Source organism: Maylandia zebra, unplaced genomic scaffold (genome assembly GCF_041146795.1).
Source record: "Maylandia zebra isolate NMK-2024a unplaced genomic scaffold, Mzebra_GT3a scaffold03, whole genome shotgun sequence".
Taxonomy (NCBI): Eukaryota; Metazoa; Chordata; class Actinopteri; order Cichliformes; family Cichlidae; genus Maylandia; species Maylandia zebra.
The window spans coordinates 905,412-930,441 of record NW_027490033.1 but is presented as its reverse complement, the minus strand read 5'-3'; the positions used below and the strand labels follow the sequence as shown (position 1 = coordinate 930,441).

Sequence of the window (25,030 nt, the reverse complement as noted above, 5' to 3'; positions counted from 1 at the left end):
CCCTCCTCATTGCTTTATTATTGTAGCTCTAGTAATAAATAATAATGTAAGGATTCTGGATCAGCACCATTATGCCCATAGTATATACAGTATTCTGAAGAAGGTCTAAAATATCACTGTGCGTGCATGTGTGTGTTTTATGTATATGGAGTTTAAAAAAAAATATTACTCATGATATAACATTTTCCAGACATGGCTGGTAAGGACATGAGGAGGAAACAGTAGGAGCTGTGTGAGGCTACTAAAGGCAGGGCCATAACATTTTTCTGTCATCATTTTAATATAGATTAAGTGCAAGAGTTGTTAGGTGTGGATAATTAGATTATAGTTTATTGCAATAGCAAGTTGTGCCTTGTTCTCAGATAGACAGCAAGTGGAGAGTGATATATGAAATGATGGGATGGAAGGAAGAAGAGAAGCAAAGAGTGATTCACAGGCAGAGCCTAATTTATTTCTCACAGTTTTTTGTTGCCTTATGGTTCCAAGCGCTGTCACCAATCTTTGCATTTTGTTATTATCTCATGACACTTGTTTAATCAGCTACCATCTCTCCTGTGGACTTTTTAATGTCTACAGTCTCAGATCAACACAGCCCTGCCCTCCAGCACTATCAGCAGCAGGAGCAGCAGAAACACCTCAACAGCAACATTGTACCCATCAGGTAAAACATCGGCTACGTTTGCTTTGCCTTGTCGCCACCTCACAACAGTGATATAGTATGATGCGATCCCATATTAAGATTCTTGATGAATGTGTGTTGTTGTTATTCAGCCTGGTTCAATGTGCCCCTTTTTAACTTTGAGCACCCGCCCCTTTAAACGTCTCTGCACGGCCCTGGACTTATATATCACCTTTAACCTGAGTAGCGAAAGTCCGCGGTGATCTGAAAATGATGTGCCGGGAGTTGTGCCGTTCTCGGCGGCTTCAGTGACCCTCGAGCTCCCGGCTGGCTATAGTGCTGGTGGGTAGCAGACGTCTCCGAAAACGTCGAAGCACTTTTGCAAATATGCGGTATCTTGATAAACCGAGCAGATATTTGATGTTTACACAGCTACTTTCTCGCCTGAAAATATGTTAAAAGTTTATTTTGTGACCCAGAAAGATTAGTATGAGTAATTTTAAAACTTAGTAGCGGCCGCCAAATTGAGGAACTGGATTTGGTGGTCATGAAAATGGCATTAAACAAGTCCCCAGGGACAGATGGACTCACTACTAATTTTTATCAATTCTTCTGGAAGGACCTAAGAACTTTATTGTTTGATGCATTAAAGGAATCGATAGAGAAAAAAAGAACTGATGCCAAGCATGAAACAAGCGCTGATAACCCTGATCCCTAAATCGGGTAAGGATAAAAGAATTTTAGACAATTTAAGACCCATCACCTTACTAAACACTGACTATAAGATCCTGTAGCTGAGAGGCTAAAGAAAGGCATCTCAAACATTATCAGTGAAACACAATCAGGTTTTTTGAAAGGAAGACTAATTCATAACAATATTGGGCTGGTTTTGGACCTCCTTGAGTACAGTGAAATAATCCAAGATGTCACGGTCCTGAGTCTGTGGACTCAGTGTTTTTCTGTTTGTATTAGTTATCTTTGATTTCATGATGTGTTTTGATTCTCTTGGGTTTGATTTTTGTCGCTAGTATTCCTACCTCCCTAGGTCCTTGGCATTTCTTGTGTTCTCCTTCTTAGGTCGTGGTTCTGTGTTACTTCTGTTAGTATACAGTCATCTCTGTCAGTGTGTCTCTTGTTCTGTCACTGTATCCCCTAGTTTAGTCCACGTCTGTTCAGTTTCCTGTTTTACTTTGAAAGTCTGTGTACTATGTCAATGTGTTGAGTTTTGCCGCCCCTTGTCTTGTCATGTCCGATGAGTCCCAGCTGTGTTCTCCTCCTGTTTCACATTCCCTAATCACCTCAGTATGTATTTAAGCCCTGTGTTTTTCCCTGCCAGTTGTTGCGTCCTCCACGTTTGTTGTGTGTGTATTCATTGTCGGCTACCTTCATCATCTCCAGTCTAGTTAGTTTAAGTTGTTGTTTATGTATCGCCAAGGGTGACTCACCAGCAAATAAAGCTGTCGTTTAAGTTAATGTTTTGTCTCCGAGTCCTGCACGTGGGTCCAGCCACTGACAGCTACACAACTCATCGTGACACAAGAGAGAGGATACATCCTGTTCTTGGATTTTTACAAAGCATTTGACTCAGTTGAACATACGTTCATATTCAAAACTCTGCAGTCTTTTGGTTTTGGACAGGAATTTATCAATGTTATAGAGATGCTATATAATGACATTAACAGCTCTGTTTTGCTAGAACATGGTACATGTTCAAGGTTTGAGGTTAATAGAGGGATAAGGCAGGGATGTAGCAGCTCACCACTTCTGTTCATCATGGTTGCTGAGTTATCTATTTTGATTAAAAACAGTCACATTGAGGGGTTAACTGTGATGGGTGAACAGATAATAATCAGTCAGCTCGCAGATGATACCACCCTGTTTCTAAAAAACGAGGACCAGATTCCTTTAGCCTTACAGGCGATCAACCACTTCTCCAAAGCTTCTGGCCTACAGCTGAATATTAATGAATAAGAAATTCTAGCTCTGCATGAGTGTCCCCTGCAAGCAATAGATAATATACAGATAAAAAAAGAGGTGAAGTATCTGGGCATTGTAATTTGCAAGGATAAGACATCAACAGAAAATAAGAATATCTGTGCCAATATAGAAAAGTGTAAGTCAATTTTAAACAGGTGGCTGCAAAGGGACATAACTCTGTTTGGGAGAATCTTGCTAACCAAAATGGACAGTCTGTCCAGACTAATCTATCCAGCCTTTTCTCTGCCCATATCTCCAAAACTAATTAAATCTATAAATAATCTTAATTTTAGGTTCATATGGAGGAACAAATGTCATTATATAAAGAAAAATGATATGATTAAGAATTATGAAGAGGGAGGGGCTAATGCCATTGACTTTGATGTTATGAATGGTGTACTAAAACTGAAATGGTTAAGATCTTTCATTAGGAACAAAAATTCCTTTTGGAACATTATTCCCAGTGTGATTTTTGGCAAAATGGGTGGAATAGACTTTTTGTTACGTTGTGACTTTGATTGCAGTTCGTTACCTGTTAAACTCTCAGCTTTCCATCAGCAGGTCCTTCTCTACTGGAAGATCTTAAGGGATTTGGGCTGTAGCTCATTTTATGGATGATAATGGGGTCTTATTAAAACATGAGACGTTTTGTGAGAAATTTGATGTAAGATGTACTGCTAACAGATATAAATCCCTAGTGAAAGCCATCCCAGTCCCTTTGAGATCAAGGATAAAAGAAGATATTGTGCACTCTAAAATTTCTCCTGGACTGAGGCAGCTCTGCATAGCTGGAGCTGAATTTGGTGACAGCAGGTTTACAAACAAAGTGATCAGGAATATTTTGATCAACGACATTTGCCCTAATCCGGTTAAAAGAAATTATATCCTTAAAGAATTTGAGACCATGGAGGTTAAGGCGATAAGAAAAAAGTATATTTCACTTCCTCTTTCCCCTAAAGTAAAAGAGGTTCACTTTAAAATCATTAATGAGGTTTATCCAACCAATGAATTCTTAAGACGGAAATTTAACTTAGATGTGAACGCCTGCACATTTTGTGAAAATGATATTGAAAGTCTGGATCACTTGTTTTTCTACTGTGAATCAGTGCACTCCTTCTGGACTGACATGTGGAGCTGGCTACAGTCCAGGAGAATTCAGTTACCACATTTGACGGTGACAGTAATAAAATTTGGAATACTTGCTGAGAATGCAGATTTTGACCTCTTGATTAGGACGATTTTGTTAATGGGAAAATTTTTTCTTCACAAATGCAGATAATTTAAAGCTAAACCATGTATAAACAGATGGCTGAATGACTTTAGACTCTGGGCTAAATCGCTGAAACTTGTGAATAACAAGAAAGCTCATAAACTTGTTGTTTTATTTAAAGAGTTTAATCTATGTTAAAAAAAAAAAGAAACCTCCCTATTTTATAATCATGACTGCCATTTTTTGCTCATGGTATTTTTTGCCTTTGGTTCAAATCCTTCAAAATACATACAAAATCAGTATCGATACTGACGTATCACAAGGTCCTGAATCAATTCAATCATAAATTCCGTTTTCATGGATGCCTGGATGTTAAACTCAATTGTTACACCTGGTAGAGCAGAACGCTGATCATTTTATTAAAGATGAAAGACTTTAGACAGTTTTTCAACTCTCAGTAATGCCATAGTGATCGTTTGATATATGGACCTGCAGCGGAGTTTAGACCCAGACACGGCTAGTGACGTCAGACTGAACAACCGGATAGTGATGTGTTGTGGTGCTTTGCTCCCACCCCTTGTGTTCCGTGTTTTCGTCTTCCCTTCGTGTACTTCTTCATATTCGTGTACTATTAGTTTTTAGGTTTTTGCTTAGTTTCCATGCTCACCTTCGCCATTTCTGTTTGTATCACCATGTGATGAATAAACTCACTTGCATCTGAGCTGCCTGCATAAAGGGTCCTTTAATAATTTACACACGGCTCGCAAACCGTGACAAAAACACTGGAAAAATTGGGCTGTTCTAAAACGTTTGACGGGTAGTGTATATATTTAGTTTATATATTTTCTTTATTTATAATAGTTTGTTTTCTATTGTAGCAAAGTGTTACTTGGATACTTCTCTATGTGCTTCTTCATGTGCAATTTTGTTGCATTCTGAGCCTTAGAAATTTATTGTGATGAACTGCTGTTAGAATCAAGTTAAATTCTGATAAATCAGACAATTACCTCTCCAGCTGTTGTTACAGTCTTTGTTTATCGGGTCCTTACAGGGTAAAAGATGACGACACCTAAAGAAATCCTTCTGGGGACTTTGGAGGATTTGGGACGTGATGACTTTGAAGAATTTAAGTGGCATCTGAAGAACGGGTCTGTAGAAGGTTTACCAGCAATCCCAGTGAGTAAACTGGAGAATGCAGAGAGGACGGACATAGTGGATCTGATGTTTGATACCTACTCTATCAACACTTTTGAAGTCACTAAAAATCTTTTGGGGAGGATAAACAAGAATGATCTGTTGGAGAATTTAAATAAAACCATCCCAGAACCCACAGGTAAGTCAGGGAATGACTAAACAAAAAATACATAAACAATAAAAACATTAGTTAACATTACACAGGTGCCATTAAAATCCATATAAATAATAAATCCAAAACACTTGCCAACACTTTCAGGAGTGAGAGACTGCAGAAAGCCAACAGTTTATGTGTTTTATGCATCTGCACAAATAACCTCCTGTGTACACATGAATATCTGCTCTTTGGGTTGGTTTGATTAAAATGGGACCAGCAGCAGGTTTTCTGCCCATTTTACAGATTTATATTGTCAGATTGGTTTTAGAGCTGTTTTATCAACATAAATGAGGCGACAACAACAGTTTGGGACACGTCACAAATATGATCAAAGTGCTTTTTCTTAAATCTATTTACCAGTTGAAGGTAAAGTTAAAAAAATGGCTGCCATTTCTTTCTGCTGTTTGGAGACCCAAACAAAAAAATGCCCACACAGTAAATGCTTTTTATTATGGTTGATAAACAGGACACTAAGGTGATTGGTCAAAGGTTGGAGGAAAGCCACAGTTCTCCTTATATGACTAAAATCCACCATTTCAGCTCATGTTTTTTCTTCTGCAGCTTTCTGGGAGATTCCACTTCAGCCTTCTGCTGGCAACGCTCCCGTTACCAAGCTTCCCTTAGGCAGCATCATTAGAAGACATAGCATACATTTACACTGCTATGCAGATGATACCCAGCTCCATCTGTCCATGAAGTCAGATAACACACACCAATTAGTTAAACTGCAGGAACGTCTTAAAGACATAAAGACCTGGATGGCCGCTAACTTTCTGCTTCTTAATACAGATAAAACTGAGGTTATTGTACTCGGCCCTGAAAATCTTAGAAATATGGTATCTAAGCAGATTCTTACTCTGGATGGCATTACCTTGGCCTCCAGTAACGCTGTGAGGAACCTTGGAGTCATTTTTGACCAGGACATGTCCTTCAACGCACATATTAAACAAATATGCAAGACTGCTTTCTTCCATTTGTGCAACATCTCTAAAGTTAGAAATATCCTGTCTCAGAGTGACGCTGAAAAACTAGTTCTGTCATGGTCCTGGGTCGTTCAGCGTTTTGTTTCATTTTTGGTATCACCTTGTGTACTTTGTGTTAATTCTGATTTTGTATTAGTTCTTAGGTTGATCTCTACCTGTGTCTTTCCTCTGTGTTCTGTTCGTGTCCCCGAGTTTGTGTTGTAAAACAGTCTGTTTCCTGTTTTACTTTGAAGGTTTGTGTCTCGTCTTGTGAATTAGGATCAGCTGTGCTCCCCTCCTGTGTGTCATTCCCTCATTACCTTGTGTGTATTTATAGTATGTGTCTGCCTGTGTTCCTCGTTGTGTCGTCTGCATTACTGTGTTAATCAGTGTTACTACTCGTCTCTCTATCCAGCCTTCTTTGTGTCATCTCTGTGTATTCCCCGCTGTCCTTATGTTTTCAGGTTTGTCTGTTACAGTGGCAAAAGTATTCGGCCCCCTTGAACTTTTCCACATTTTGTCACATTACAGCCACAAACATGAATCAGTTTTATTTGAATTCCAGGTGAAAGACCAACACAAAGCGGTGTACACGTGAGAAGTGGAATGAGAATCATACATGACTCCAAACATTTTTTACAAATAAATAACTGCAAAGTGGGGTGTGCGTAATTATTCAGCCCCCTTTGGTTTGAGTGCAGTCAGTTGCACATAGACGTTGCCTGATGAGTGCTAATGACTAAATAGAGTGCACCTGTGTGTAATCGAACAAGGCCGAACAAGGAGAGTGCTGATCCGAAATGCAGCCAAGAGGCCCATGGTGACTCTGGACGAGCTGCAGAGATCTACAGCTCAGGTGGGGGAATCTGTCCATAGGACAATTATTCGTCGTGCACTGCACAAAGTTGGCCTTTATGGAAGAGTGGCAAGAAGAAAGCCATTGTTAACAGAAAACCATAAGAAGTGCCGTTTGCAGTTTGCCACAAGCCATGTGGGGGACACAGCAAACATGTGGAAGAAGGTGCTCTGGTCAGATGAGACCAAAATGGAACTTATTGTTCAAAATGCAAAACGCTATGTGTGGTGGAAAACTAACACTGCACATGACTCTGAACACACCATCCCCACTGTCAAATATGGTGGTGGCAGCATCATGCTCTGGGGGTGCTTCTCTTCAGCAGGGACAGGGAAGCTGGTCAGAGTTGATGGGAAGATGGATGGAGCCAAATACAGGGCAATCTTGGAAGAAACCCTCTTGGAGTCTGCAAAAGTCTTGAGACTGGGGCGGAGGTTCCCCTTCCAGCAGGACAACGACCCTGAACATAAAGCCAGGGCAACAATGGAGTGGTTTAAAACAAAACATGTCCATGTGTTAGAACGGCCCAGTCAAAGTCCAGATCTAAATCCAATCCAGAATCTGTGGCAAGATCTGAAAACTGCTGTTCACAAACGCTGCCCATCTAATCTGCCTGAGCTGGAGCTGTTTTGCAAAGAAGAATGGGCAAGAATTTCAGTCTGTAGATGTGCAAAGCTGGTAGAGACAGACCCTAAAAGACTGGCAGCTGTAACTGCAGCAAAAGCTGGTTCTACAAAGTATTGACTCAGGGGGCTGAATAATTACGCACACCCCACTTTGCAGTTATTTATTTGTACAAAATGTTTGGAATGATGTATGATTTTCGTTCCACTTCTCACGTGTGCACCACTTTGTGTTGGTCTTTCACCTGGAATTCCACTAACATTGATTCATGTTTGTGGCTGTAATGTGACAAAATGTGGAAAAGTTCAAGGGGGCCGAATACTTTTGCAAGCCACTGTAGTTTTTCCAGTTTAGGTTTATGTTTAGTTCTGCCCTCACCTTGGTTTGTTCACTGTAAATAAAACCTCACTCGCATCTCCACCACTGTCTGCAACTTGGGTCCTCATTTAACTCCACCGCACGACTGCTGCCCCAGCCGTGACAAGTTTATGCATTTATTACGTCAAGGCTGGATGACTGTAATTCATTATTATCAGCAAGTCCTAAAAACTCGCTGAAAAGGCTTCAGTTAATCCAAAATGCTGCAGCAAGAGTCCTGACAGGGACTAGAAAGAGAGAGCAGATTTCTCCTGTATCGACTTCCTGTTAAATCCAGAATTGAATTCAAAATCCTGCTCCTCACATACAAGGTCTTAAATAATCAGGCCCCATCTTATCTTAATGACCTTGTAGTACCATATCCCCCTATTAGAGCACTTCGCTCTCGCTCTGCAGGCCTACTTGTTGTTCACAGAGTATTTAAAAGTAGAATGGGAGGCAGAGCCTTCAGTTTTCAGGACCCAAAAAGATAGTTGGGGTTTTTTCTGTTGTATTATTGTAGGTTCTTTATCTTACAATATAAAGCACATTGGGGTGACTGTTGTTGTTATTTGGAGGAATTAATAAAAAAAACTTTTATACTTGAAATTCTTTCATTTATTCTACATATTTATTCATTACTGGCTCCATAGTGTTGTTTATGTAATATGTGAAATGTTGCTAGTATTGATTTGGTGCTGTATAAATAAACACAATTAAATCAAATGTGTCTCTATAAAACCTGCCCTCAGTTATAACCCAAGTGTCAGGGCTCAATGGCTCATGAAAAGGAATGGAGTCAAGCACAGAACCAAAAAACGGAGGCTGAGTGACTTTTAACAGAAATGTATTTTACTAGATTTCTTGACGGAGAAAGCTGAATCACGGCTAAATTCAACAGCAAGCGAGGTATTATGAGAAGTGCAGAGCTGAGGCCAGAACATAAGCTGAGGCAGGTCAAAGGAACAACAGGGGCAGAATCGGGCGAATAGAAACTATCCAGGATCACTGGAACAAAGGAGATAATAATCAGAGTGGTCCACAGTGTAGTGAATGAGTCCAAGATTTAAAAACTAAGAGGTGTTACGTGGCTGCAGGTGGAGATCAGCTGGAGGAGGAGATGAATTAAATCTGGGTACAGAGTGAGATGTGGGTGCACAGGGAGGCAGGCAGGTGAGGATGGCAGTTTGCAAGAGTGAGTTTTCCCAGCAGTGGCAGGCCAGAATCCTGAGGCGTGACTTATGGCGAGAGTTGGAAGATGTATCCAGGTGCCGACTAGGGAACAGGAAAAGAGGGTTACGCGAAACAAGCTGAGGAGCACAAGACAAAATGTGAGGCAGAGAACTGACTGTGGTAAGCACACAATCTGGAGAAGGTTCATTGTGAGTGCTGCTCATAGATACTGCCGGAGTAATTGGCAACAGGTGAGGAGCAGGGAGGAGTGAGGAGGGCTCCACCCAGGCGAGGAGAGCTGATGCTGTGGAAAGTTACTCAGACTCACCCGGATCATGACACCAAGAGTCCAGTGAACTGAACACATAACCACAGTAACCAGAATGCAGTTTTCTCATTTGTGTCATTTGCTGTTTATTCATGCAGAGATTCTCACTGAGTGTCAGCTCAAACTCAAGTCAGACCTGAAGCAGAAGTTCCAGTGTGTGCTCGAGGGGATTTCTACAACAGAAAACCCGACCCTCCTGAGTCAGATCTACACAGAGCTCTACATCACAGGGGGAGGGACTGCAGAGGTCAATGATGAACATGAGGTCAGACAGATTGAAACAGCATCCAGGAAACCAGACAGACCAGAAACAACCATCAGACAAGAAGACATCTTTAAACTCCCACCTGGAAGAGATAAACCAATCAGAACAGTGCTGACAATGGGAGTGGCTGGCATTGGGAAAACAGTCCTAACACAGAAGTTCACCCTGGACTGGGCTGAAGACAAAGCCAACCAGGACATCCAGTTCATGTTTCCATTCACTTTCAGAGAGCTGAATCTGCTGAAAGAGGAAAAGTTCAGCTTGGTGGAACTTGTTCATCACATCTTTACTGAAACCAAAAAAGCAGGAATCTACATCTTTGAAGACTTCCAGGTTGTGTTCATCTTTGATGGTCTGGATGAGTGTCGACCTCCTCTGGACTTCCACAAAACTGCAATCCTGACTGACCCTAGAAAGTCCACCTCAGTGGATGTGCTGCTGATAAACCTCATCAGGGGGAAACTGCTTCCCTCTGCTCGCCTCTGGATAACCACACGACCTGCAGCAGCCAATCAGATCCCTCCTGACTGTGTTGGCGTGGTGACAGAGGTCAGAGGGTTCACTGACCCACAGAAGGAGGAGTACTTCAGGAAGAGATTCAGAGATGAGGAGCAGGCCAGCAGCATCATCTCCCACATCAAGACATCACGAAGCCTCCACATCATGTGCCACATCCCAGTCTTCTGCTGGATCACTGCTACAGTTCTGGAGTTTGTCATGAAGAACAAAGAGAGCAAAGATCTGCCTAAGACTCTCACAGAGCTCTACCTACGCCTTGTGCTATTTCACCTAAAAACGAAGGACATCAAGTATGATGGAGGAGCTGAGACAGAGTCGTGCAGGAAGATCATTGAGTCTCTGGGAAAACTGGCCTTTGATCAGCTGCAGAAAGGAAACCTGATCTTCTATGAATCAGACCTGACAGAGTGTGGCATCGATATCAGAGCAGCCTCAGTGTACTCAGGAGTGTTCACACAGATCTTTAAAGCTGATGAGTGCCACATGTTCAACAACGTTGTTTACTGTTTCATCCATCTGAGCATTCAGGAGTTCTTTGCTGCTCTTCATGTCTATCTGACCTTCATCAACTCTGGAGTCAACCTGCTTAAGAAACAATCTCCTCGCTTTAAATTTTTCCAGAAAACACTTACTGTAAAAGACTTCTACCAGAGTGCTGTGGACAAAGCCTTAGAGAGTCCAAATGGACACCTGGACTTGTTCCTCCGCTTCCTCCTGGGTCTTTCACTGCAGACCAATCAGGATCTCCTATGCATGCTGACACAGACAGGAAGTAGCTCACAGACCAATCAGGAAACAATTCACTACATCAAGAAGAAGCTCAGTGGGAAACTGTCTGCAGAGAAAAGCATCAACCTGTTCCACTGTCTGAATGAACTGGATGATCGTTCTCTAGTGGAGGAGATCCAACAGTCCCTGAGATCAGGACGTCTCTCCACAGATGAACTGTCTCCTGCTCAGTGGTCGGCTCTGGTCTTCATCTTACTGTCATCAGATCTGGATGAGTTCGACCTGGAGAAATACTCCCGTTCAGAGGAGGCATTGTTGAAGCTGCTGCCAGTGGTCAAAGCATCCAAGAAAGTGCTGTAAGTGAATCTATGAACAAATATGTTTAATAATGCTAGATGAATAAAAGAATATGTCTCCATTGTTATTCTTCCTCAGGCTGAGAGATTGTAAACTCTCAAAAAGAAGCTTTGAAGCTTTGTCTGAAATTCTCAGCTCCCCATCCAATCATCTGAGAGAGCTGGACCTGAGCTTGAACTACCTGCAGGATTCAGAATTGGATTTGCTGTGTGTTGGACTAAAGAGTCCTGACTGTAAACTTGAAACTCTCAGGTAAGGATACAGACTTTTTGACACTTTTTGACTCTTAAATCTGTAAGTTTATCTTGATGCGGACGTTCAAAGTCAGCACAATTTTCCTTTTAAGTTCCTGAGTTTATATTTTTGACTGTCAGGTTGTCTGGACAGATGTTTTTATTTTATTTTATTTTTTTACTTGTCCCTAAAGTCAGAACTAAACCCACATGTAGATGACTTTCAAATTCAAATTCAAATTCAAATTCAAATTCAAATTTTATTTGTCACGTACACAGTCATACACAGTATGATATCTAGTGAAATGCTTGGACAACTGCTCGTGACCTAAAGAAAACAAAAAAGGAAAAGGCTATGAATAAGATAGGAAATAAATATGAAAAATTAAAAAGGGTAAATTTAACTAGGAAGGAATAAAATATAAATTAAGGTTAAAAATGAAATAACTGTACAACACAAATTAGAATGAAGGGTAAATTTAACTGGGAAGAATAAGATAAAATACATAAATTAAAGTTGAAAATAAAATAACTGTACAACAAAATACACAATATAGAACTATATAAGAATGTATGAAGAAATATAAATAAATATATACACAATAACAGCAGCTGTACAAGTATTAGCTTGAAATGAAGAATATAGTGTCCAGTGTTGTGCAATCCACATTATGTCTTGTGCAGTGCAAATATGCTTAAAGTGATTTAAGTGATGAAGTGAAAACAATGTCCAGAATGTCCAGTGTGTGTGTAAGAACTGTATGTGTGGGTCAGTACTGTGTGGTGGTGTGATTGAGAGACCGTATCGCCTGCGGGAAGAAGCTCCTCCTCAGTCTCTCTGTGTTGGTCTTCAGGGAGCGGAATCGCTTTCCTGACCTCAACAGAGAGAACAGTCTGTTGTTGGGATGGCTGAGGTCCTTCACGATCTTCCTGGCCTTGGTCCAGCACCGCCTGCTGTAGATTGAGTGCAGGTCAGGGAGCTCGGAGCGGATGGTGCGCTCAGCTGACCGCACAACCCTCTGTAGAGCTCGTCTGTCCTGCATGGTGCTGTTCCCGAACCAGGTTAAGATGTTTCCCGTCAGGATGCTCTCTATGGTGCACGAGTAAAAGTTCCTGAGCACCTTGGAGGGCAGTTGGAAGTCTCTCAAGCGGCGTCCGGGTACACACCGGCTCACTCCTTGGCGGCTCGCTCGGGCCACTTCGGAGGTGGGGTGCCCCCGGCCTCTCGGCCTGGGGCTCGGTCACTCAGGCACAGCTGGCTGCCGGCGGAGCTCACGGGCGCGTCACTGTAACTCCCCCTGGCTTCTGCTCCGCGGCTGCTGAATGAGCCCTCATCTGGGACTCTCCTCAGCTCTTACTGGGACAGTGGCGCGGCTGCCCCTCTGTGGGTCTTCCTTGGTCTCTTGTGTTCTGGGGGCCTCTGGATGTCTGGAGTTTTGATCTCCTCCATACCTGCTTGATACCGTAGAGGACAGGGCTGTGGCTCCCCACACTCCCTAGCAGATCATTACATGGAGAAACCTTTGGAATGCAAGCATGCTGATCCACACAGGTATGCACACAGGTGTACACATGGGTATTCATAGACGCGGACTACAGCTTTCTTGGCTGCTGCCTCAAAGCACACTGTGCGCTGTCTATCTTGCGTGCTGCACAATATCGTTTATTATTTAGTAACTATCGATATCTACTGCTAGCTAGTTTATTGTGATGGTGCTTTTTTTTTCTTATTATGTTGCTCTTTGTTGTTTGCTTTCTCCTCTGTTTTTTTTTCTCCATACAGGTGACCCAGGAGTTTTGTTTTTTTTGTTTGTTTGTTTTTTTCTCTCTTCCCCCCCTTCTCACCGTCTCTTCTCCCCTTTGGTTTTCTTTTTTTCTCTCCCTCTCTTTCTTTCATTCTTTCCCCCTGTCCTATCCCACAGTCATGTCTGTCCCGTTTGTAGCAACTGAAAATAAAATAAATTCATAATTATAATAAAGGTCAATCAAATGGACCAATATGGCAAGGCCATGATGATCCACTTGGTAAAATAAATCCGCTTGGCATCTTTCTTGGCCTTAAGACAACAATTCTGATGGCTAAAGATCCAAACGGGACAAAAAAAAAAAAAAAGGAAGTCTCTCGAGCGTCTGAGGTGGTAGAGACGCTGTTGGGCCTTTTTCACCACGGTGTTGATGTGACAGGACCATGACAGGTCCTGCGTGATGTGAACTCCGAGGTATTTGAAGCTGTCCACTCTCTCCACTGGGCACTCGTTGATGACGGGGGTCTGGTAGTTCCTCTCCTGCTTAGTGCTGAAGTCCACTATCAGCTCCTTTGTCTTACTGATGTTTAGAAGGAGGTTGTTCCTCTGGCACCAGTTCTCCAGATTCCTAATCTCCTTCAGGTAGGCCGTCTCGTTGTTATCAGAGATCAGGCCCACCACGACGGTGTCGTCAGCAAACTTGATGATGGTGGTGGAGCTGGTAGTGGCCACACAGTCATATGTGTACAAAGAGTACAGCAGGGGGCTCAGAACACACCCCTGGGGGGCTCCAGTGCTGAGAGTGGTGGAGGCTGAGACATGTCCGCCCATCCTTACTGCCTGTGGTCTGCCAGTTAGGAAGTTGGAGATCCACTGACACATAGATGAGCTGAGTCCCAGATGCTCCAGCTTGGTGGTGAGTGTGGAGGGAATTATGGTGTTAAATGCAGAGCTGTAGTCTATAATAATAATAATAATAATAATGGATACTTTATTGATCCCCATGGGGAAATTACTTGTTTTTCTCTGCATTTGACCCATTCACTCAGTGAAGCAGTGTGAATGGGTCAATGTAGTTAAATGTAACTAAAGACAATGCAGCACCTGATCCATTTATTGATTTCACACAGGTCATTTCCTAAAAAAGGGAAATGTACTATTAACATTCTATTACATGTATGTGATTATTACAGATGTAATTCATATTTCAGAGTAGTAATTGTAAATTACTTCGTGTAATCAAGATGAGAGACCACGGCTATAAAAGCGAAGGTGGATTTGGGAAGTCTGTCGCAGCCATGTCCTGTCCGTATACGCGAGCCACCCATTGCGGAAGGTGCAAGATTGATAAGGAGAGTCCTCAGAATCCAGCGTATATTGCGGGATAGACAGGATCCTTTAGCTCAGCGCGACAGTGTGCTCATTGAGAGATATCGATATTCCCATGAGGATATTATTTACTTAACCAACTTGTTGACGAGGGGGTGCAGGACCACCACCTGTCTTTTTTTCCTCTGCCCTTTTCTTGGTTGCTGTTATGAACAAACTAACAGAGTATTACAGGCCAGTATTACCTTGCCAAGAGACGAAAAGCAATCTAAGAGATAAATATTACCATTCTGTAGAATACTCCTGTATTCCACTTTTACTTGTTCCCATGTTCTTGTGGGTCATGTTGTGGCTCTAATGTGAAAGGGGATATAATATAACATATTATAATATAATATAATGCCATATGATATTGGACAATATAGTGTCATATGATAGATCTACCCTACCGCCTACTGGTGTTGGCCAGAGGGGCCGATGGCGCGATATGGCAGCCTGGCTACAACCGTAGCTGCCTCCACCAGTGTGTGAATGTGGGAGTGAATGAATAGTGGTATCGTACAGCGCTTTGGGTGCCTTGGAAAGCGCTATATAAACCCAATCCATTATTATTATTATTATTATTAAATTACCTACGAGTTTGATTTGTCAGCAACTTCCTGCCAGCCCTCTCTCCTTGCTTTTGCAGCCTTTGCAGTGTTCTCTTGCGTTTTCATTAAACTCTGAAACTCCTGAAATCCCTCACTCATGAGTTCTTGCTCTGCTGCCGGAAAATACCGAGCGCGCTCCTTCGACATTTTCGCCGACCAATCAGCGGGTTGCCGATCAATGTTTCTACTATCGATGTGTAGCCCCTTTTACGACACCCAGTGATGTCACATTACTGCGTCCAGCTGTACTAATCGTCAACAGCAGGTGTGTTCAGGGAACCGGATTAGCGAGCTCACGGTTAGCGCGATGGTTTGGTCTTGGATGTAGTAAGCGACGTACGAAGAACAGGCCCCAGGCCCCAGGTCTCTGGTTTGTTTGTTTGTTTGTTTGTTTGTTTGTTTTGCTCAGTTCTGTTTTTCTGAGGTTTTTTAAGTTATTAAATTTGTAACTCTAGTGATTTGTGTGTGTGACAGAGAGGCACTGTTAGGGATTTTTGACACAAGTTGTTCTTGTAAAATCAGTCTGTGAAGGTTCTCAGACATCCAGGTCACCGTAGTCTAAGGAGCTTGGAAAGAAAAGCATCTGGACTTCTTTAAGTTTCCTTGAAGATGTTTCACCTCTTATGAGAGAAGCGTCTTCAGTTCTAAGAGTCAAATGGTGGAGTAGGGCAGTCAGTGAAAGGGCAATGGTGGTGGCTCAGGGTTTGTATGTTTGGGGGGTTCAGAGGAAAAAGATGAATGCAGGTCTGGAGTTGGTGTGTGAGAGCAGGGAGTGAATTCAGCATCCTGACAACCTGGATGAAGCTGTCTCTCAGTCTCCTGGTTCTGGCCCGGAGGCTCTTCAGTCTCCTCCCTGATGGCAGCAGGTCCTGACAAGCATGTTGATAGTGTCACCACCCGATCGTTGGGGGGTGGAGTCTTCTGTGCTGGGGTGTCGTTCTGTGTCTCAAAGCAAGAGAAAATTTCACTTAGCTCTTACGGTAATGTGGTGGACCCGACAGCGGTCTGAGGAGTGGGCTTGTAGTCTGTGATGGTCTGTATCCCTTGCCACAGCCTCTGAGTATCTCTGCTGTCACTGAAGCTTTGCAAAATCCTCCTGGAGCACTGCATTTCCACCTCTCTGATGCACGTGACAGGTTTGCCCTTGATGTTGTTAGGCTCACCTCATCCCCAGCTTTCAAGGCTGCATTTCTCACCCTCAGGAGCCTGTAGACCTCACCTGTGAGCCATGGTTTCTGATTGGCCTGGACAGTGGTCTCTATGACCTCATCGATGCCTTTTGAGATGTAGCCAATGACAGTTTCTGTATATTCCTGCAGGTCTGTGGTGTTGTCATGTGTGACGGCCTGTTTAAGGATCTCCCAGTCTGTGGTGGAAAAGCAGTATTGCAGGTCCTTCTGGCCACACACGTACCTGCTTACGAACTGGTTTAGTGACTTTGACCAGGGGCCTGTATGCTGGCATTAGCATAACAGTGATGTGGTCATGATGTGGGGGGCTTTGTAATCTCCTTTCTTGGTGGTGAAAACATTGTCCAAAGTGTAGTTTCCTTGTGTTGGAAATTCAATGTGTCTATGCAGTAGTAAACATAGGGGGTGTCCAAATTCATGGGCTGCATCCTCCTGAGGACGCATTTGTAGACCGATTACGTCACAGCGACACGATGAAGGCTGTCCAAATTCATAGACTCCTCCGAATGCAGCCGACCAATGCGTCCTCTTTTTCCCCAAAATTAAAGGATGGGTCAGGTGTGTCCTTCGTGGCCCACCATATCCCAGAATTCATAGCGTGGCCCATCCAATTCCACTTTCCGGCAATGGCGGTCGCTACTAAGTTTTTAATATTACTCTTATTACTCTTTCTGGGTCACAAAATAAACTTTTAACATATTTTCAGGTGAGAATGTAGCTGTGTAAACTTTAAATATCTGCTCAGTTTATCAAGATATCGCATATTTGCAAAAGTGCTCCGACGTTTCTGAGACGTCTGTTACCCACCAGCTCGATAGCTAGCCGAGAGCTCGAGGGTCAGTAGAGCCGCCGAGAACAGCAAACTCCCGGCACATCATGTTCAGATCACCGCGGTCTTTCGCTACTCAGGTTAAACGTAATATATAAGTGACTTAGACAACCTAAAAATGTTATTGTTTGACTTTTTTCAGTGTTTTATTTGTTCCTGAGTAAATCAGTTTGGCTGAGATTAAAGTTATTAGATTAGATTAGACAAAATAAACCTTTACAGTGGCAAAAGTATTCGGTCCCCTTGAACTTTCCCACATTTTGTCACGTTACAGCCACAAACATGAATCAATTTTATTGGAATTCCACGTGAAAGACCAACACAAACTGGTGTACACATGAGAAGTGGAATGAAAATCATACATGACTCCAAACATTTTTTACAAATAAATAACTGCAAAGTGGGGTGTGCGTAATTATTCAGTCCCCTTTGGTCTGAGTGCAGTCAGTTGCCCATAGACGTTGCCTGATGAGTGCTAATGACTAAATAGAGTGCACCTGTGTGTAATCTAATGTCAGTACAAATACAGCTGCTCTGCGACGGCCTCAGAGGTTGTCTAAGAGAATATTGAGAGCAACAACACCATGAAGTCCAAAGAACACAGCAGACAGGTCAGGGATAAAGTTATTGAGAAATTTAAAGCAGGCTTAGGCTACAAAAAGATTTCCCAAGCCTTGAACATCCCACGGAGCACTGTTCAATAGTGATGGGCAGATGAAGCCTCATGAAGCACTGAAGCTTTTCATCCAATTGGTTCACCCCAACGCGAAGCTTCTTGAAGCTTCATTTGCTCTAGCAGGACACCTACTGGACGTAAAAATATTAGTTGGCATGAATTTGAAGAGTGTGGCATTTTGCACACAGCCTGTGAATGTCAACAACAAAAGGAGTGTGTAAAACATCTATATTGTAGTGATGGCAGTATACTGTGTATATTTATGCTGGCAGTATGGAAAATGATTATTTGGAAATGCCTAAAATGGAAATGATCATATACTGTGAGGTGAGGTGTGGACAGTGGTTGTGCTTTTGTAACATTGAGGCAAGGACAGTGATTAGTAGGGGTGCAACGATACACAAAATTCACGGTTCGGTTCGGTTCGATACTTTGGTGTCACGGTTCGATATTTTTTCGATACAAAAAAAATGTTCATGCCTTTTTAATTTGTCATTTATTAAAATTATAAATATATATTTTAACTCAAAAGTACAGTTTTTAAATTTAACCCTAACCCTTGTGCGTGTTTTTTATTTTGACAGAGAATGCGCACCACTTATGTGCACCCCTGGTTATATAGCTCGTCATATTGCAGCCACAGAAATTCTTTTGTCCATGAAACCATAAAGCTGCACTTTCTTTTTGCCTTATAGTCTGATTTGTCATAACTTCTCCGTTTTGTGGTAAGCTTTTCTTTGGCTGTCACTTCTTCACCCTGACCTGTCTTATTTGGCTCAGCAGAACTAAAATATATATTCTGCTGCTTTTACACGCGCACTCACATAACGCTCAGCGATTCTCTGCGCGATCAACTTCTCACATGTTTAAGCTTGCTGCGGGAGATTTCACTTGTCATGTTTGCATAGTAAGCTAACGATTAATAAGACGATGTCAGAGGAATTGGTGCACAAATTATCATCACTCACCAATCAGTGCTGTCGCTCTCTATACACAGTTCACGCGATTGCAAAGTGAAAGCAAAAAAACAAGCGCAAATTCAAACGCGATTTCAATAGGTCACATATTGACAGTGGCTCACCGATGCCAATGACATAATTACCCAGCTACATTTCCGAAAGAATGCAAAAGCATTGACATATATTTTTCCTTCCTACAATAGCCCGACGGGCAGGGCAGAGATAGATTTTGGTACCCCGACTGAAAAAAATCGCTAGCGATATTGCGAGCCCTGTATCTGACTGAGGAATCACTCATCTTTGTCTTTGCACTAGGATAATGTCGGTGTAAATGTGCAGTCATATTCGTTGTGTTCCCACTAGTGCTTTCAGGTTAATCTTGTTGAAATGACCTTAACGCCACAACACGGCAAATCTCCGTTAACGAGCTACCGCCGATCGCCCCGTGCATGGGGCTAGACGGCCAACACGTTAACGAGCTAACTGCGCTAACACACTAGCTCCCACCCATGTAATTGAGCATTGCGTGGCACATCCAACATACTGTTTTACTTTAGTCCATGACTCGCTTACCTTCAGGGTCATACGTCACATGAAAACCAAAATAATTCCAAATGCCAGATCTGAATGAGGGTGGGCGAGGTCCAAGTTGCAAGGAGTGCTTAACTTCTGTCTCGCTAGCTTGCCCTGCGCTCTTCCTTCTGACGATGCTGTCTGTGTTGAGCGCTCAGTGGATCTGCGCTGGACAGTACAGCCTAGGCGGAGTAGTCGAACGCAGATTCACTGAGCGCTCAACACAGACAGCATCGTCAGAAGGAAAGTTGATAAAATAAATTACAAATTTTGTATTGTTCGATACATATGCGTACCGAACCGAAAGCACTGTATCGAACGGTTCAATATCGATACGAATATCGTTGCACCCCTAGTGATTAGTGTTTAGGGGACACATCATTGGTTTTTATTTAAAAACAACAGTTTCTCCACTGTGGCAGGTCGTAGGCGATTTCTTTTTTTCCCAAACTGTCTCTAACTCTCACTAACCGCAACTCTCCATCAAACGCCCACATTTTGAATGGGGTCTGAGGGGTTTATATCGCTGTCATAGCTCGCGGCAAAGTTTGAACCGCTTCCTGAACCAGTCACGTGGTACAGCCGGACAGCGAGGCTTCGGACGTCATCATTTTCAGCTCCTCCCATAAATGAAGCAAGCCTCGATACGCGCTTCGCGGAAACGCCCCCTCCATTACTCGACACACGCTTCGAAGCCTCGATACAGAACGTCACATCACTACTGTTCAAGCCATCATTCAGAAATGGAAGAAGTATGGAACAACTGTAAACCTACCAAGACAAGGCTGTCCACCTAAACTCACAGGCCGAACAAGGAGAGCGCTGATCAGAAATGCAGCCAAGAGGCCCATGGTGACTCTGGATGAGCTGCAGAGATCTACAGCTCAGGTGGGGGAATCTGTCCATAGGACAACTATTAGTCGTGCACTGCACAAAGTTGGCCTTTATGGAAGAGTGGCAAGAAGAAAGCCATTGTTAACAGAAAACCATAAGAAGTCCCGTTTGTAGTTTGCCACAAGCCATGTAGGGGACACAGCAAACATGTGGAAGAAGCTGCTCTGGTCAGATGAGACCAAAATGGAACTTTTTGTTCAAAATGCTCTGTGTGGAAAACTAACACTGCACATCACTCTGAACATCCCCACTGTCAAATATGGTGGTGGCAGCATCATGCTCTGGGGGTGCTTCTCTTCAGCAGGGACAGGGAAGCTGGTCAGAGTTGATGGGAAGATGGATGGAGCCAAATACAGGGCAATCTTGGAAGAAACCCTCTTGGAGTCTGCAAAAGACTTGAGACTGGGGCGGAGCTTCACCTTCCAGCAGGACAACGACCCTAAACATAAAGCCAGGGCAACAATGGAGTGGTTTAAAACAAAACATGTCCATGTGTTAGAACGGCCCAGTCAAAGTCCAGATCTAAATCCAATCAGGAGTCTGTGGCAAGATCTGAAAACTGCTGTTCACAAACGCTGCCCATCTAATCTGACTGAGCTGGAGCTGTTTTGCAAAGAAGAATGGGCAAAGATTTCAGTCTGTAGATGTGCAAAGCTGGTAGAGACAGACCCTAAAAGACTGGCAGCTGTAATTGCAGCAAAAGCTGGTTCTACAAAGTATTGACTCAGGGGGCTGAATAATTACGCACACCCCACTTTGCAGTTATTTATTTGTACAAAATGTTTGGAATCATGTATGATTTTCGTTCCACTTCTCACGTGTGCACCACTTTGTGTTGGTCTTTCACCTGGAAGTCCAATAAAAAATGATTCGTGTTTGTGGCTGTAATGTGACAAAATGGGGAAAAGTTCAAGGGGACCGAATACTTTTGCAAGCCACTTTATTAATCCCCCGGGTGGTTTTCACACAGCTGAATAAACGTCAAACAGAAAACTGATTAAGCAGAAGTGTGAGATGGTCGAGAGTTTACTCCAGTGTCCTGTTATATTTTAGATAGCAAGGAGCAGACAGCTGAGTTTATTAAACTCCACCGAGACAGCGGTGATGCTAATCTGAAGGCTAGACCGTCCCATTTCATAGCCGTTTACTTCTGGCCTACCCGACCTTTGGAGGTATAGTTCTCATCACGCTGATTTATGTCCAAGTTTGATTCTAATTCCGACAGCGGTGATGTTAAAATGGGGTGTAACGTCATCATAGCAGCTTTGACTCAGAGTGATGCTGAAAAACTAGTTCATGCATTTATTACGTCCAGGCTGGACTACTGTAATTCATTATTATCAGGATGTCCAAAAAACTCGCTGAAAAGCCTTCAGCTAATCCAAAATGCTGCAGCAAGAGTCCTGACAGGGACTAGAAAGAGAGAGCAGATTTCTCCTGTTTTGGCTTCCCTTCATTGGCTTCCTGTTAAATCCAGAATTGAATTCAAAATCCTGCTCCTCACATACAAGGTCTTAAATAATCAGGCCCCATCTTATCTTAATGACCTTGTAGTACCATATCACCCTATTAGAGCACTTCGCTCTCGCTCTGCAGGCCTACTTGTTGTTCCTAGAGTATTTAAAAGTAGAATGGGAGGGAGAGCCTTCAGTTTTCAGGCCCCTCTTCTGTGGAACCAGCTTCCAGTTTGGATTCGGGAGACAGACACTATCTCTACTTTTAAGATTAGGCTTAAAACTTTCCTTTTTGCTAAAGCATATAGTTAGGGCTGGACCAGGTGACCCTGAATCCTCCCTTAGTTATGCTGCAATAGATGTAGGCTGCCGGGGGATTCCCATGATGCATTGAGTTTTTCCTTTCCAGTCACCTTTCTCACTCACTATGTGTTAACAGACCTCTCTGCATTGAATCATATCTGTTATTAACCTCTGTCTCTCTTCCACAGCATGTCTTTTATCCTGTCTTCGTTCTCTCACCCCAACCGGTCGCAGCAGATGGCCCCGCCCCTCCCTGAGCCTGGTTCTGCCGGAGGTTTCTTCCTGTTAAAAGGGAGTTTTTCCTTCCCACTGTCGCCAAAGTGCTTGCTCATAGGGGGTCATATGATTGTTGGGTTTTTCTCTGTATCTATGAAGCGCCTTGAGGCGACTTTTGTTGTGATTTGGCGCTATATAAATAAAATTGAATTGAATTGACTGGCAGCTGCAGTCACGGAGAAACTTGCGTATCTCTGTTCGGGAATAGCAGATAGAGGTAGGCTCTGAGAGGACGGCCAGCGTTTACGCTACGAAGACACGGCCGAGTGTTTTAACCTGACAGCCTGAGGTGTTCTTCAGTAAACTGGACTACCCGACAGAAGGACCCGAGGCCCCGCTGCACTTTTTCGGTAAGTTAAACGTGTTTGTAAGCTACTCCGTAACTACCGTCCTTAGCTCGGTCCTGAGACCTAGCTAGCTAAGATGAGCACTCGGCCGTCAGGGTTTGTTTAGCTAACCTGTGCAGGTGAATGAATTTACCCTGACTAAAGAAATCAAGAGAAACGCCCCGGGCTGCTCAGTCACTAATTACCGTTACTGTACTTTTATTACAAGTATTATACTGTAAAGGCAACAGGCTGCACCCTGCTGCAGCTCCTGTGCAGAGCTGAATATTAAATATCTTATTAAACAGCACCATGTTTTCAGTCTCCACATGTGTAAAGACAGTAACACCTACTTTAAAAACCTGGCACTTCAGTAACTCCTCATTAATCTGTAAAAACCGATCAAATAGCAAAGCCCGATATTTACTGAAACCAACGACTTCCTCTTGGCAGCTTAAGTTAAAATTTTAATTTTTCGACTGATTAATTTTTTAGCACTGACTGTATTTTTTATACTGAGTTTGTTGCAAATATTCAGGTTAAAAACTGTCTGAAATATTGTTAATGAGGTATGTTCACAAAGACACATGTGCAGAACTCTGTACAGCTTCCATCCTTTAAGACAAATAGTTTGAAGCATTAATATTTCTTCTTCAATACCAGTGCTGATACCAGTGCTGATACCAGTGCTGATACCACCTCCGTATTTTGTGACCAGGATGCAGCAGCACTGAAACCTGCTCCATCATCACATCTTTGCAGATGTCCATTTATAAAGCTCCAACAACTCAAAGGTGAACATGATATAGGAACATCTGTTGGTATATAAGGCTTTTTTTAAATAAACAGCTCATATGTCAGCTGTCAGCAGAACTGTAGGACTGAAAAAATGTAAGAGAAGAGAAGAACACTCCCGAGTGTGTGAGGACAGAAGGATCAGCTTTATTTCAGATTTGAGAGATAAACTTTATTTATTTATTTATTTATTTATTTATTTATTTAGGACAGTGCATGTTAATGAACATAAATGTAAAAAAAAAAAATTACATGAATGTAAACATACCAGATTATAGCCAAGGACTAATTTCCATCTGTTGTCCTTAAGCATAAAAAATAGACATAATAATTCATAAAAATTCATCATTCATTCATAATAAAAACTCCGTCACCAAACTTACACATACACACCATTCTGTTCCCAAATAAAACATTAAAACTGTACAATTCATACATGATCGCACACTTGATTTGTCCATAACCAGTTTTTAACCTTTGCCTTAAACAAACTGAGTGTAGAGCATTCTCTAATGGGTTGAGGAAGACTGTTCCACAGATGGCCTCCCTGGACAGAGAGGACGTTCTGCCCAAATGCTGTCCGTCTGTGGGGTATAAACAAGTCTCCTCGGATTGTAGCTCGAGTGGTCCTGTCTGAGCTTTCTTTATGCCTAATGAACTGCTTTAATGGTGGTGGAGCAAGGGAGTGTAAGACTTTATATATTAAACTCACTCTTTTAAGTTTCACCTAGTTATTGAAGTTCAGTAATTTATGTTTTTTAACACATGACAGTGGTGGTGGGAAGTCGGTTTTTTGTCAAGTAGTTTTAAACTTCTTTTATAAATGTTTTCAATAGTTTTAAGTGTTGTTGGACAAGCAAGTGACCAGGACGTCAAACAATAGTCCATATGAGAGATGATCATTGAGTAAAAATAAGTTTTTGCAACATTCATATTTAAATTATTACGTATATGATTAAAATTTCGATTATTAAATTTAAGTACCTGGGACACTTTATTTATGTGACTCTTGAAGGATAATGTTGGGTCTAGAATGACCCCAAGATATTTAAATTCTGGAGCTAATTCAAGCTCTACTCCATCATATTTATATTTCAGTTTGTGATGATTGTGTTCTTGTTGTGACTACAGGAGCCGTCCTCAGATTCAGACCTCAGCACCACCCAGTGACAGCAGACAGATCATCCTATAGTTTCACTCTTTGTAGTAACTCCATAATTAACTGATGAAAACAGTCCAAAGGTTAAAGTACCACATGCGCTGTCAGTGACAGCTGCAGCTGTTTAAAGATAAAGTTAAAAGGATGAATCACCCATGTAACTGTGTCACTGTATATCAGCATCAACAGGACCTGAGTTTGGTGTTTCAGAGAGCTGTTGTCTACGTCTGTGTGCTGTCATTGCTCAGTCTGACCGAACGATGGACAGACTCAAGTTTGACTTTGACTCAAACTGTGTTGTTAAACAGTTTC

At 42.4% G+C, this 25,030-nt stretch overlaps 2 protein-coding genes across 5 annotated transcripts in view; both read left to right on the top strand.

The window, feature by feature from the left end:
• Nucleotides 1-25,030, top strand: part of LOC112432436 (protein NLRC3) — a 3,307,575-nt gene that overhangs the window by 2,451,000 nt on the left and 831,545 nt on the right. The window lies entirely within an intron of this gene.
• LOC143415792 (NLR family CARD domain-containing protein 3-like) lies at nucleotides 470-11,330 on the top strand. The gene is made up of 4 exons (XM_076881202.1): nucleotides 470-661; nucleotides 4,858-5,139; nucleotides 9,556-11,106; nucleotides 11,236-11,330. Exons 2-4 carry the CDS (start codon nucleotides 4,866-4,868, stop codon nucleotides 11,328-11,330), a joined length of 1,920 nt encoding a protein of 639 aa, XP_076737317.1. The 5' UTR covers nucleotides 470-661; nucleotides 4,858-4,865.